Source organism: Trachemys scripta, chromosome 2, assembly GCF_013100865.1.
Source record: "Trachemys scripta elegans isolate TJP31775 chromosome 2, CAS_Tse_1.0, whole genome shotgun sequence".
NCBI classification, from domain to species: Eukaryota; Metazoa; Chordata; order Testudines; family Emydidae; genus Trachemys; species Trachemys scripta.
Window position 1 is genome coordinate 32,087,985 of NC_048299.1, and position 15,759 is coordinate 32,103,743.

Genomic DNA, 15,759 nt, shown 5'->3' on the forward strand with positions numbered 1-15,759 from the left:
TTGGTGGTTAACAGGACTTGGAAAGGGCCTTTCCAGCATGGAGCCAAAGCAGTCTTTCATTGGTGGATCTTTACATAGACTCAGTCTCCTTGTTTCAATGAACGGCAGGGCTGCTAGGGTCTTTTGGTAGTACTTCTTTTATCTGTGAGAAAAGAAACCTAATACATTTCATTAATCTCTGGCAGTGTTTTGCAGATCTCATAGTTGCTTTGGGCACATTCAGGCCCCCCTTTTCTTGGCTATCAGCCAAGTCTTAGCTGTGAGCAGTGTCCTTGGATGGGGCCAGCATCTTATCTTTGGACTGATAGTTAACTCGTTCTGTTCTTTTTCCTTCTCCCCTTCTTGGGTTCTTTTAACCTACAAAGGAAACTTCCACTCTTCACTCATACACCTTTTCCCAACAATGAACACATACTGTCATAACTATAAAGGGAAGGGTGTAACAGCTGTCCTGTGTACAGTACTATAAAATCCCTCCTGGCCAGAGACTCCAAAATCCTTTTCCCTGTAAAGGGTTAAGAAGCTCAGGTAACCTGGCTGGCATCTGACCCAAAGGACCAATAAGGGGACAAGATACTTTCAAATCTTGGTGTGAGGAAGGTTTTTGTTTGTGCTCTTTGTTTGGGAGTTCGTTCGCTCTTGGGACTGAGAGGGACCAGACATCAATCCAGGTTCTCCACATCTTTCTAAACAAGTCTCTCATATTTCAAACTTGTAAGTAAAAAGCCAGGCAAGGCGTCTTAGTTTTACTTTGTTTTCTCAACTTGTAAATGTACCTTTTACTAGAGTGTTTATCTTTGTTTGCTGTACTTTGAACCTGAGACTACAGGGGGGTCCTCTGAGCTCTTTAAGTTTGATTACCCTGTAAAGTTATTTTCCATACTGATTTTACAGAGATGATTTTTTACCTTTTTCTTTAATTAAAAACCTTCTTTTTAAGAACCTGATTGATTTTTCCTTGTTTTAGATCCAAGGGGGTTGGATCTGTATTCACCAGGAGTTGGTGGGAGGAAGAAGGGGGGGATGGTTAATTTCTCCTTGTTTTAAGATCCAAGGGGTTTGGATCTGTATTCACCAGGGAATTGGTGAAAGGTTTCTCAAGGCTACCCAGGGAAGGGAATTAGCGTTTGGGAATGGTGACAGCGGACCAGAGCTAAGCTGGTAGTTAAGCTTAGAAGTTTTCATGCAGGACCCCACATTTGTACCCTAAAGTTCAGAGTGGGGAAGCAGTCTTGACACATACACATTGCCATTATACAGTACATTAGTCTTATTACTCAATGTATGCCATGTACACCCTTCCAGTAAAATAACTTTATTACAGAGCTTTGGAGCAACAAACCAGGACAAGCACACACACACTTTTGAGGAGTCCACTCAGTACAACCTCTGGTGTCCAATAGCTTTCCTCCCTCCCCAGTCCTCTGGCTAGAAATCTGAGGTAGCCAGAAGGATCCCATGGGCAATATGGGGAGTGGGTTAACCTTCCATGTCCTTGCTTCCAAAGACTGTTGGTATGCAAATTTTAACAACAATTTTGGCCATAGAACACAAAAATAATTCCTATTGTGCCAGTAAATGCATGGTATGTTGAATGCTATTCAGCTGGCATCCGTTTTCTCTGATGATCTGAAAGACAAAAGAACAGAGGTCTACCCCTTCTGGGCAGTCAGTCATTGCTTAAAATATTTCCTTTATATATACATACTCTTGTTGATTTTAGGCAAAACAGAGGAATTACCCCATATTTCCTTGTATTTGTTTCATAGGCAGCCCAGGTTTCAGTGGCTTCTATCTTATTAGTTAGAAAATTGCATTAATACAAATGCTTTCTGGCTTGCTTCCAGATCCAAAGCTATCCACAGCTTAAAGATTCTTACTTAAAAAGGGACACAATTAACTTTCCCAGACTTTTGATTGCCTTTTACTTCTAACTTTTGCTTTCAAACACACAGTGATCTGAAAAAGACATCACAACCTATATTGGTAGGTTTGCATTTCTTTTACCTCTACTACAATATACACTGCACATGTTCTGGGGAAAATGCACATCCTTTCCACAATTCAATTTCCACAACGCTAGCCACATCAATTTTTACAAAAGGTGTAACTATTTCTTTTTTGAACACCGGGTAAAGGTCATTTACTTAACATATAATCCAAAGGGCTATCCTTAGAGCAGTGGTTCCCAAACTTTAACAACCTGTGAACCCCTTTCGCTAAAATGTTTTCTCACGAACCCCCTCCTAAAAATGAATATTTCCAGGGATTTTCTCCTTTACCTGAGTATAAATTATAAAAGCAGTGATCTTGGAAATATAAAATTTATTTTTATGACATGCTTATTACACACTGTATTATTATTTATTATTTATAATTACAGTATTTTTATTACATTATGAAAATGGCAACACTCTTCCAAGATCTCACTTTCATAGCTTGTATCACTTTGAATAAGCCTGTTATAAGACAAGACTCCTATGTTTCATCAAGGAGTATCAGATGTAAAACAGCATGAAGGTATTTAAGAAGCCAACTCAAAGAGTTCCTCCTACACAAGCATTCAAGCCTTGAGCAGTCCAGGCAAACAACACATGTTACAACAAAGCTTAGCTGCCTGTTTACCTCCCTTTCCATTTCTTATAAGGAGTCCTTGAAGTTTAAATCTCCTCAGTGTGGTAGATCTGCTTGCTTTGATCTGCTTAGCTCTTGGAAATCCAGGGGCTCCAGGCTGCTGGCCCTGTGCTGCCCAGGGTCCCTAGGGACAGCTCTGTCCACCATTAGGGAATTTTTTCCCGAGAACCCCCTGTAACATTTCGCGAACCCCAGTTTGGGAACCACTGCCTTAGAGGGTTTTACCAGAGACCCACCCATCTGCCTGCTGACACTCTAACAGAGAATTACACAGAGAACAGAGGGAATTATGGCCTAATAGGATCCTATTACAGGATTTTCTACTAATACTGACTGATACAGGGGACGGGACAGAAGGATCCCAATTCGACCTCAGAGCTTCATCGCATGCGATGGCTTCCACTCTGAGGAATTATGAATGAGAGGCTCAGTTCCGTCCACATACCTAACTCCCAAATGTATAAGACAGAAATTCATTAACCAGTTAACCAGACCAGAACCAGAACGTGTCTCCTTATCCTATTAGGCTCACCTTATCGGAACATGAACCCCAGGGGCCGCAGTGAAGCAGAGAAAAGGGGCGAAACACCTTGCTGGCGCCGTTCCCAGTTCACCGCAGCCATCGGGAGACCAATATCCGAGCTAGGAGAGTCCCGTCGGAGTCGCCAGAAACTGTTACCAAAATATCGGGTCCACCTAGCTGAGAGCCAATAACAGCCAGACATAGGGTTACCATATTTCCACAAACAAAAAAGAGGACACTGGGGGGGGGAAGCCCCGCCCTAGCCCCGCCCCATCCACTCCCTCCCACTTCCCACCCCCTGACTGCTCCCTTCAGAACCCCAACCCCCCCTGCTTCTTGTCCCCTGACTGCCCCCTGCTGAGAACCCCCTACCCTAACTGCCCCCCCCAGGACCCTACCTGTCCCCTGACTGCCCTGACCCTTATCCACTCGCATGGGTGGCAGGGTTGTAGAAATTTTGGTGGTGCCCAGAACCCCCCACCCCACCTGCCTAAGGCTCTGGGAGGGGGGTTGGGTGGGGGGAGGAGGTCTGGGGTGCAGGTCCTGGGCTGGGGATTAGGGTGCAGGAGGGGTGCAGGTTCTGGGATAGAGTTGGGGTGCTGGGTGCAGGCTCTGGGCTGGGGCAGGGGGTGGGTGTGCAGGAGGGGGTGAGGGGTGCAGGCTCTGGGATGGATTTTGGGGGTGAGAGGCGGTGCAAAGGGAGGGGTGCAGGCTTTGGGAGGAAGTTTGAGGGCAGGAGGGAGTGTGTGGGAAGGGGGAGGGGGATTGGGAGGGAGTTTGGGGATAGGAGGGGATGCAGGGGTGAGGGCTGTGGGTCTGAGGAGTTCATGATGCAAGAGGGGGCTCAGGGATGGAGCAGAGGATTAGAGTGTGTGGGGATGAGGGCTGGGGCTGGGAGGTTTGGGGTGTTGGAGAGGCTCAGGGCTAGGGTGGAAGGGCAGGGTAAGGGCAGCCTGTCTTCCCATTAGTGGATGGGGGCACTAGGACCCGGGGGCAGCAGACAGCAGTTGCTGCTGGCTCTGGCAGTACACGCAGACAAGGGAGAGGCAGACAGGGAGGGGGGACCCACGGAGGGGGGGATGCGCAGAGGGGGGATGGCATGTGGAGGCTGGGGACCCATCCAACACTCCCCCACTCTCTGACTGCCCCCCCCCACTCCTCTTACCATTCTGGCTCCACGTGGGTCGGTTTGTGTGTTACACAGGACTACAGAGAGAGGGAGGGGGGAGCAGGGGAGGGCTCTGGCTGCTGGAGGCCAATGGGAGTGGGTCAATCGCCCAATCAGCAGCCACACTCTGCATGGAAGGGAGGGAGGGAGGCGAGGGAGAAAACCTCCCCGGACATTTTAACCTTGTTACCAATTTCTCCAGGACGGCTATTTAGAGACGCAAAAGCCGGACATGTCCGGGGAAATACGGACGGATGGTAACCCTACTTGAACTCAAAAATAATTCAAGCTCACACCAGCAAACAAATTAAAAACAGTAACGACAAATGCTATGTAAGGATTTGCTTAAAGAGAAATATACTATCAGTATAAAATGATTGGAGATATTTAATTTATTTTTAATTATTAAAGACTATACCAGCAAACATACTAGGTCACATGACCATATACTCTCCCAATGTTCCTAACCAAAAGCCTCTCCCTCCTCAGTTCTGTCTGTCCCCCACGTCACAGGTATCCAGGTGGTGCATGTGCAGATGCACTGCCGGCCTGTAAGGAGATGCTGTTAGAAACATGCTTCATTACACTGGGAATTGGCAGTGTAGGTCTTGAGTATCTGGGTAGATCAAAGTCCTATCTCAGATGCAATGTGCCTTAATAGTGCAAAATTAAATCCTAACTACCTATCTATAACACAGCGTACTCACTCAGGTTTCTTTTCTGGCAGAGCAGTCAGGCAAGTAGATCCCCCCTGGGAATCGCTGGAGAAGGACTAACTGCCTGGTCCCTTCTAGAACAGTACTGATGGGTTCCGTTGTAAGCAGGTTGGGTGTCTGGATCTGAAATCCTAGATCCAGGGTGGTTTGGCAAGAAGGCTGTAGGAAGTGGTAGGACAGACAGGTTGTCTCCTCCAGTTACTGGCAGGCTGGTAGCAGGAAGAACAGATTGTCTCCTCCTGCGGCTTTCCTGCAAGCTGGGGTTACAGACAGTCCATTTGCTGGGCCTGGTAGTGCTACGCTGTGCTGACAGCATGTAGGGAGACTTTCTCCTGAGCCCCAATGTCTACACCACAATTAAACAGCCCATTAGCCCAAGCCGGGCCACCCACAGGTTTTTAATTGCAGCATAAAGATATCCTAATTTGCTACTGGGGACTGCTGTTGCCTCCTTTCCTCCCAATTGTTGAGGGAGGAGAGTTGTCAGGGTGACTGGGGGTTCATGTTCTCCTCCCTTCCCTCCCCACCCCCACACACACACGCATGCCACTGCCAGAGAAGTCAACAATGCAGGACTCTGCCAAAGACCCCATGGGAGCCCAAAAGGTGTCTCTTCTCTTGGGGTACAAAGCCCTTGGTAAGGGAGGGGGCTATACATGTTTTTTTACATGCAGAATAGAAGATCATGCATCATGCAGAACCATGACATTGCACTCTAGATGCCAGCAAAGATGGATCGGGCTTCCTTCTAGCCCTTTTCTGCTGAGCCACCCCAACTTTTCATCACTTGTAGTCTTGGTTTTACAAGGAAGGTGTGCAGGCCAACTGGGCTGTGGAGCGCTGCAGCAAACTGTTTGTATATGTTTGGGCCACTTGTTGATTTCCTATTTTCCAAGTCTACAGTTTGTACTCCGGCATTTCATTGTCCTATTGACATCAGTGAGTGTTCTTGCACCCTCTGATGCTACTGTTCTACCATGATCCACAGTTTCTCTATCACCATATGTTTCTTTGCAGAAGCCAGGAGGGGCACATTTGGGTGCAGCTCCATTAGTGAATAAATCTGGTATTGCAAAACCACGTATGGAAATATCTCCCTGCTACCATACACATGGGCCTGGGCACAGTATGAGCAGTCATTTCCCATTTTGTATGTGTGCAACTGATTGTTCCTTTCTAAGTGGAGTACTTTGCATTTGTCCTTATTGAATTTCATCCTATTTTCTTCAGACCATTTCTCCAGTTTGTCCAGATCATTTTGAATTTTAATCCTATCCTCCAAAGCACTTGCAACCCCTCCCAGCTTGGTATTGTCCACAAACTTTATAAGTGTACACTCTATGCCATTATCTAAGTCACTGATGAAGATATTGAACAGAACTGGACCCAGAACCGATCCCTGCGGGACCCCTCTCGTTATGCCCTTCCAGCATGACTGTGAACTACTCTTTGGGAACGATTTTCTAACCAGTTTTGCACCCTATAGTAGCTCCATCTAGGTTTTATTTTCCTAGTCTGTTTATGAGAAGGTCATGCGAGACAGTATCAAAAGCCTTACTAAAGTCAAGATATACCACATCTACCACTTCTCCCCTATCCACAAGGCTTGTTACCCTGTCAAAGAAAGCTATCAGGTTGGTTTGACATGATTTGTTCTTGACAAATCCATGCTGACTGTTATTTATCACCTTATTATCTTCTAGGTGTTTGCAAATTGATTGCTTAATTATTAGCTCCATTATCTTTCTGGGTACAGAAGTTAAGCTGACTGGTCTGTAATTCCACGCGTGGTCATTATTTCTCTTTTTATAGATGGACACTATATTTGCCCTTTTCCAGTCTTCTGGAATGTCTCCCGTCTTCCATGACTTTTCAAAGATAATTGCTAATGGCTTAGATACCTCCTCAGTCAGCTCCTTGAGTATTCTAGGATGCATTTCATCAAGCCCTGGTGATTTGAAGACATCTGACTTGTTCTTTCCCTATTTTAGACTCTGATCCTACCTCATTTTCACTGGCATTCACTAGACGTCCAATTGCCACCAACCTTCTTGGTGAAAACCAAAACAAAAAAGTCATTAAGCACCTCTGCCATTTCCACATTTTCTGTTATTGTCTTCCCCCCTCATTGAGTAACGGGCCTGCTCTGTCCTTGGTCTTCCTCTTGCTTCTAATGTATTTGTAGAATATTTTCTTGTTACCTTTTATGTCCCTAGCTAGTTTGATCTCGTTTTGTGCCTTGGCTTTTCTAATTTTTTCCCTACATACTTGTGTTATTTGTTTATATTCCACTTTTTGTAGGACTCTTTTTTGAGTTTTAGATAATTGAAGATCTCCTGGTTAAGCCAGGGTGGTCTCTTGCCATACTTCCTATCTTTCCTACTCAGTGGGATAGTTTGCTCTTGTGCTCTTAATAATGTCTCTTTGAAAAACTGCCAACTGTCTTCTATTGTTTTTCCCCTTAGACTTGCTTCCCATGGGATTTTACCTACCAACTCCCTGAGTTTGCTAAAGTCTGCCTCCTTGAAATCCATTGTCTTTATTGTGCTGTTCTCCCTCCTATCATTCCTTAGAATCATGAACTCTATCATTTCATGATCACTTTCACCCAAGTTGCCTTCCACTTTAAAATTCTCAACCAGTTCCTCCCTATTTGTCAAAATCAAATCTAGAACAGCCTCCCCCCTAGTTGCTTTCTCTACCTTCTGAAATAAAAAATTGTCTCCCATACATTCCAAGAACTTGTTGGATAATCTGTGCCCGACTTTGTTATTTTCCCAACAGATATCTGGGTAGTTGAAGTCTCCCATCACCACCAAGTCCTGTGCTTTGGATGATTTTGTTAGTTGTTTAAAAAAAGCCTCATCCACCTCTTCTTCCTGGTTTGGTGGTCTGTAGTAGACACCTACCATGACATCACCCTTGTTTTTTTAGCCCTTTAATCCTTACCCAGAGACTTTCAACAAGTCTGTCTCTTATTTCTATCTCAACCTCAGCCCAAGTGTATACATTTTTAATATATAAGGCAACACCTCTTCCTTTTTTCCCTGCCTGTCCTTCCTGAGCAAGCTGTACCCTTCTATACCAATATTCCAGTCATGTGTATTATCCCCCAAGTCTCTGTGATGCCAACTGTGTCATAGCTGTGTTTATTTACGAACATTTTGAGTTCTTCCTGCTTATTCCCCATACTTCTCACATTAGGATACAGACATCTAAGATATTGATTTGATTTTCCCTCTCTTCCCTCCCCATTCTGTCTTGTTTCGCCCTTATTTCTGCCCATGCTCCACCCCCCAGATTCTGACCCTTCTCCCAAGTCTCCATGTTTTTGACTTACCTGTGGGCTTTGGTCACCTGCCTCTGTTGAACCTAGTTTAAAGCTCTCCTCACTAGCTTAGCCAGTCGGTAGCCAAATATGCTCTTCCCCTTTCTCGAAAGGTGGACCCCATCTCTGTTTAGCAGTCCTTCTACTAGGATTGGCTGCCTGCTCCACTTCCCTGCCTCCTGAGGCGGAATAACCAATCAGAGTTGCTGTAAGCAGACTTCTCTCCACTTTTTGCTCCCTCCCTCTTCCTCCCCCCAGCCCCAGCAACCCAAAGCCATTCTCACAGGAGGGGAGGAGTAGGACAGAGCTAAAGATCCCAACTGTCCAGGGTGGCTCTACTCCTGAAAGCAACAGGGACTCTAAGGAAAACCAGAGAAAAAATCTCATCCTAAATCTATGGTCCCACCTCTTAAACAAGCATTTAATGGGAGCAAGATGCCTCAAGGGTAATCCTGAGCTATGGAGCTTTTCCTCTATTGAGCTATTCTTCAGTCTAGTAAGGATAAATAAAATTGGTGTCATCTAATGGATGTTTGGTAGCCCCCACTAAGAGAAGAATTTGGTAGGTCTTTGGACCAGCTTCCACATCACAAAATCACAAGTACGTTTTTGACTGAGAGATGTGAGACAGAGGCCAAGAACTGCTTGGGTTTCAGAGACCTGCCTACGACTGTTGGCCACAGAGAAAATTCACTCTGTTAAAAGGTATTTAAGACTTTCATTTCTGTTGATAACACAAATATTGGAGCAGGTAAAATAAATTATTTCCAATTATTTTTTTAAACATAATTGAGGTTGCCTGTTGAAAATGCAAAGATATTCCTACTCAAATCTGAGAAGACATTGGCGTGTGTTGAGCACTCCAAAATACCTGGTTAGCATCACTACGAAGGATGCTAAACATCACTTAGAGATCTGACATAGAACTGGACTAATGACTCCTACTCTAGCAACACTCAACCATATTTGCAGAAGCAGAGGTATTATCAGAAAGTGCAAATTGAAATTGCTGCAGTGTCTTAAGCATCTTGCTATATATATGGAAGTTAAGAAAAAGCATTAAGAGGCTCTTTGCTTTTGAATAGAAATTCTACAGGCAATTGCTCTGTGTTAGCTATGGTTAGTACACGACTAACAAGGAGGTACTTGCCTGAAGTTACAGCATAACTAGAGTGATACTGCTATCAAGAAGAGCAGACAAAGAAAACTTGAATTTGCAGGACATGTGAGTTGGATAAGCAAAGGACAGTTGCTGAAGCAAGAGTTGCAGAGACTGGTGCCAAGGGCATCAGCAGCAAGTGTAGGTTAATGATGTGACTGGATGGAATATGTTATGGTGCATTTCTCAAGGTGTGTGAAGACTACGAAACATGGAGGAAGATTGCTGGGTGATGACTCGTGTGCTGTTTACTATTCATTATGATGTGACGGGTGCTTTGCACTCTAAGAGAATGAACGTATGTATGTACGTAATTGAGGCTGCAGTTGGCACAAGAGTCAAGTCACAGATCCAAGGACTGGAAAGAGAAGGAACCTTCACTTCTACAGCACAGGGTTATCCACACACTTAGCATAAAATTTAAGTTCAAACCACAGTAAAAGCTTCTTTATCCGGCATGTTGGGGGGTGCTGGTAAATGAAAAATTCCGGTTAACTAAGAGGGAGGAAGTTTGGATGTGGGAGGGGGTGTGGGACTGGGGGTTGGGGCACAAGAGGGGGTACAGGCTCTGGGAGGCTGTTTGGGTACGGGAAGGAGCTTGGGGCACAAGAGCGGTTTGAGTTGCCACTTGCAAGGAGCCACCTGAGATAAGCACCCCTTGGATCTGGCACCCTGAAACACCTCCTAAGCCCCTGCCTCGAGCCCCCTCCCGCACCCAAACTCCCTCCCAGAGCCCATGCCCCACACCCCAACCCTGCACCCACTGTCGCACTTTGAACCCTTTGTGGCAGTTCCTCCGCCTAAGAGCAGCAGGGACATGTTGCCGCTTCTAGGGAGCCACGTGGAGCCAGGTAGGGAGCCTGCCAGCCCCCCATCAACTAGACTCTAAACCAGACTTTCTATGACGATTAGAAATGCCGGTTTATAGAGCCAGGTTGGAACAGGGACGGATAACACAGCTTTTACTGTACCACGAAACCACAGCAGCAAAACTCAGGGAACATTCTTAAGACTCAGTTGTGTGTCAGGCTCAATAGTCATCCACTGTTTTGAGAATCCCGTGACTTATGGACTGCAGTTCCGGCATATATATATATATATATATATATATATATACACACACACACACACACACACACACATATACATACACACACGAGTTGAAGTCAGACCAGTGAATATTATTCTATCTAGGTATTTAGAGAGAGAAACAAAAAATACTATCTGCGCACTGCAGATTACATATATCTGACAGGAACCATAGAGTTCTCTCCCTCATTCTTTTTTCCATGAAAAATATTTTTATTATTGAGAAAGTTGGTGAAAAGATGGGTCTTGGAGTTCCATTGCAATGGAATGCTATGAAAGTTTAATCTTCTTCACATACAAGTCTCACCCTGTAGCTAATGGCTCACTTGCTCCTGAAGAATGCAGGTGCCACGACACAGCTTGTTCATTAAGTGAGACACAACCCATGGAATAGTACAGCCCCTAGATGGGCTTTGAAAGTAAGTTGCAGAATTTTAAAATCTGCTCCTTGATGCAAAGTCAGTGCCTATAGTAACTTGCATAGTACAGTGAGCTGCTCATGCTGCATCATTGAAACTTAACTTGAGAACACCACAGTCACAGGACTGATCTACTTTATCCTCTTCTACTCTTTTCATCCAAGATGGTACAAGGGCAAAAACAGGCACTGGAACAGCAATTGGAACATAACTTCAAAAAAAGGAAATACAACAACATACAAAGGGAAATATTGTGATATTGTTACACTGACATGCTGTGAGGTGTGAAAGCTGTAATGATTTATATACTATTCTTAATTCACTAATCCAGACAGGCTATAAAGAACAAAATGCATAGGGCAGGCGTAACTATAAAACAGGAACGACATACCAAGCACAATTAAATATTAGAGGCAGCAAAACCTTTGAGTAGCTGTTGTGCAAGAGACTACGAGATGGGTGGGACATGGTAACTGCCTTTTTCCAAGGTCACCTTCAATCCTAGTCCTTGTGTCACCAACACAGCCATTTGGGAATAAAAGTTGAAAAATGTGACCATTTTCAAGCCAATAGAGCCAGAGGACGATGGAGGTACAGTAATACACCTCGCTTCTAGCATAGGAAGAGGAGTGATGTCTGTTTAGTGAAATAATGAAGCAACTGTAGAGTCATTCTTGGAGCAGTAGTAATTAATTCCACTGAAGAACTGTCCAACCTTCCTTGGCTGGAGGTTTGATAACCACCACCACCACAAGTCTTTAAGAAGGAGAGTAAAATGAAAAATAGGGGAGAGACTTCATGGCTTATAGCTACTATAATAGTTATAGTTACTACCCAAACCTCCTCCCAAGTCAGTAAAATGTATTTGTCTGATAGTGAGTTAATCACTGCTTTATAATCTCAGATCCAGAACAGCAAATGTCACACTTATGCCAAGTGCACAAGCTACTTATAAAAATCTCAGTAACTTTGCTATTTTATCAAACTGTAAGACAGCAAAATGGAGTAGTCTGTTATATTTGTTATGAAGCTAAGACCATGCATGTCTGCAAAACTGGCAAACATATTGCACCATGTGAAATGAATTTCTTAAATAGGTTTTTAAAATTTCACTCACATACACACAACTTTCCAAATTTCAACCCAGTGATTAAAAAAATAAAATCACACAACTGAGTTGTAAAGCTCAGTATCAGGTATTTCCATAGAATCTGGTACCACAGTACTGAAAAGTCTTTCATGATAATGTCACTAATTACAACTGATGCTTGAATGTGACTGTTCGAGGCATGGTGGGAAATGTCACATTCAAACATCAGTTGTAATTAGTGACATCATCATTAAGCGCTTTCAATACTGTGTGATTTTTCCACCCCACCTCTAACTATCACAAATACAGCATGAAACAGCTTTACCCAGATTTCTCCAAGATCCATCAGTACATGGACAGACTGATTTTTTTTTCTCCAGGAACCAAGTTACTGAGACTAAGCCTACAAATATCACATACACAAATAGAGACCCAGCTGTTACAAATGAAATAAAACAGGAAACAATTGAGTATCTCAGACCTTTTATAGTGCTAAAAGGAAGACAGTGACCATCAATTTTAAAATGACCGCTTTCCTCTAGTGATTTCTTCTTGTGAGCACATGGAGTAGCATTTGAGACTCCAGAGGAAACCATGTTCAGCTGTCCTTCACTAGTACAGCTTAATACAATATAGGCTTTTGAAAGAGGGATTTAAAATAGGGGCAATTAAAAAAAATAGTAACTTTTGATTATATAAACCTTCAAAATAGATTTGTTGACTTCAAGAGTGACAAGTTTTGCTTTTTGTTTAAACAACACATTATTTACTAGACAAAAAAAGAATTATCCCTCTATTAAGTCAACTAATTACTAAAAGTAACAATTTAAGGAAATAAAGTTTGAGTGTTTCAGGAAAAAAACTTCCTAGTGGTCTAACTGAAGAAACTACAAGCTTGCCATAATGGTTTAATTTATTTACAAATTTAAGCATGGTTTATATACACCTCAATTTACATAAGAGGGAAACTAGTATTACACTTTATATCGATATACATTGAAAGAAAAATGAAATAAAGCAAAGTGCATACTAAAATGAACCTTTATTATTTCAAAAACAGATGCCAAGCATGTCATATTTGCTTGTTTTTGAATGCATATTCCTAAAATACATATACATCTGTAACCAATCAGTCTAGCAGCTTGGTATACTGTTTTAGAGCAAATGTATTGAGGTTCTTCCATACTGCACTAGGGATGTCATGGTACTAAGTTGACTGAATGAAAACAACATAGTAAATAGAAAAAAAAAGTGGTATTGCAGCACTGGTTTTGAAAGGAAAGGAAAATGCATTCTCTACTAATAAATTTTTTTTAGCTAGCCCAATGTTATATTTACAACAAAATCCTATGTTAATGTTAATTCTAAATTTAATTACCAATTTATTTCAAATTTTTCACATTTATTGGCACTATTATTTCTCTATTTAACCTTAAATGTTAATATTCTAATAAAAGTCTTCTCTCTAGGAAATAAAAAGTGTATAGTGTCTAATATTTTCTATAATTGTACAGAGAGACTCTTATAATCAGCAAGTGTTAATTTTCCTAAAAATTGTTTCCTGGATCTGGCAGTAGCATGATGCATATATAATGCTACTTGCAATAATTTTTGCTTGATTGTAACCTAGTTGCTAACAGTTTCTTTTAGACTTTCTTCTGGCTCTAGAACGTCAGTGAGTACTTATATGAATTAAAAGTTGTAGAATTTCAAGCAAAAAAGATTTATTTTTATGGAACAGGTAACAGGGAATGTTTTTTAAACCAACAAGCCACTTGCTTCTGAAGTACCCTTTTTTGTTGAGTAATACTTGTCTCCTCTTAGAAGAAATCTTTCACGGGTTTATCAAAAAGCCCATACACAATATTAGTAAAAACCAATTCAATAGTATGTCCAGCAGTATAAAAGCATGGCTATCGAATTACACCCATATATTGCTAACTTTATAAAGTTTGTGAGATAACCTTGTCAGGAGCACATTAGGTGTGACAGCACAGCATTTCCCATCCCTGGCACAGTTTTGTCAGCATGAACGCTACTTTTTACAGCATGGTCCAAAGAGTTTTAAACAGGTGTATCCCATCATTGCCCACATATCGTGTTGAAAATTTTGAATCTGATGAACATGTAAACTTTATCTTTAAGAGTAATGAAAGTGCAATTAACAACAGTTCATCTGTTTAGGGAGCCCTGTATTTCCCTGTATTGGAGATGCACTGTGTATCCACTCATTTAACAGCTATGTTTGTTGCATTTCTGGAGCTGGAACAGTGTTTTTTTAAAACTGTACTTTATTGGTAAACATAAAATCATTACTGTTCTGTAACTTTAGCACTTAAGGGCTCACTTTCTACAAAATTTTATACTGTACATATTAAGATGGTACCACTTCAAACCCACCGATAGCAGCATAACCAAGGAAAATATGCTTGAACACACTAGAGCATTCACTTTTCTTTTCTTCCAATTTTAACATTTGACTGAGGTCTCCAAACAAGGTGGATTCGACCCTGAGATTTTATATTTCTGATTTTTTTTTCCCTGTGGGAACTTACTTTATTCCTTGTCTCTCATTCTGAACAAAGACAAAAATTAGATAATTGTAACAAAAGCTCAAGACAATGCATTAACACTAAGAAATGTTATTAATACTATGCAAACATCAGGAAGAAAAAAAGCTATGCTGCATTCAGAGACAACTGCATTGCTAGATGTACATTCTTCAAATGATCAGTTAGACTCCATAGAGGAAGTTGTTATCTCACTTCTAGTTTTTTCCCCTCAAGAACTATCTGGATTTCTTTGGCATCCAAAGTCTCATATGTCAATAAAGCTTCTGCTAAATTCTTGTGTTCTTTTGCATGGGTCTTCAGGATGTTCTTTGCTCGTTCATATGAGTCCTAATATAAAAAGGTAAAAGTTTTTTTTTTAAATTCAGAACAGAAAACGATACAAGTACATTTTGAATTCAAAATACACCACTAAGAAAGGGTACACAGCACCCATGAGAGATATCCTTTTAGTTCACTCCTAAGTATAGCTTTGATCTTGCAAAGACTTAAGCATAAAATGCTGCAAGTGCTTATGATTAGAGTCCCACAGACTTCAATGGCTCTCTTCAGATGTGTAACTTTACACCCATGTTTAAGTCTTTGCCAGGATCAGGGTCTATGTGTGGGTTGAGGAAGCAATCCTGCAGACCTGCTTCGTGCTACTTTTTTTTTTTTTTTTTTTTTTTTAAGTAAATTTGGAAACTGAATGACTGACAAATCAGTATAAGATTCCTCAAAGATTACTACTGAACATGTCAAGTTTTAAAAATCAAGCCCTGTGAGTTATTAGAACACAATAAAAGGGCTTAATAACTTTTAAAAATACTCATATTACACAGCTTCAATTTTGCTCTCTCTCAAAATGTGCCCAGACTCCAAAGTGTCTAAAATTGTGGTGGTTTTTTTTTTTTTTTTTTTTTTTTTTTTTTTTTTAATTTAAAGCGTACCTTTTATCAATTCACTTTTAGACAATTTTTTTTAATTACTGTAAAAAATTTAAGTTATGAGCCATTGAAAATAGAGGATTAGAAAAATATAGCNTGGTGGTTTTTTTTTTTTTTTTTTTTTTTTTTTTTTTTTA

At 41.7% G+C, this 15,759-nt stretch overlaps 1 protein-coding gene across 2 annotated transcripts in view; it reads right to left on the reverse strand.

Annotated features, from left to right (window-relative positions):
* Positions 1-13,021: 13,021 nt before the first annotated feature.
* The window catches only part of YME1L1 (YME1 like 1 ATPase), a 39,572-nt gene continuing 36,834 nt past the window's right edge, over positions 13,022-15,759 (reverse strand). Inside the window, exon 19 of one of the 2 annotated variants that reach the window (XM_034760186.1) lies at positions 13,022-15,026. In XM_034760186.1, the coding sequence (XP_034616077.1) occupies positions 14,883-15,026 (144 nt within the window). In that variant the 3' untranslated portion in view covers positions 13,022-14,882. The remainder of the gene's footprint in view (positions 15,027-15,759) is intronic. The other variant, XM_034760188.1, reaches the window with a different exon arrangement.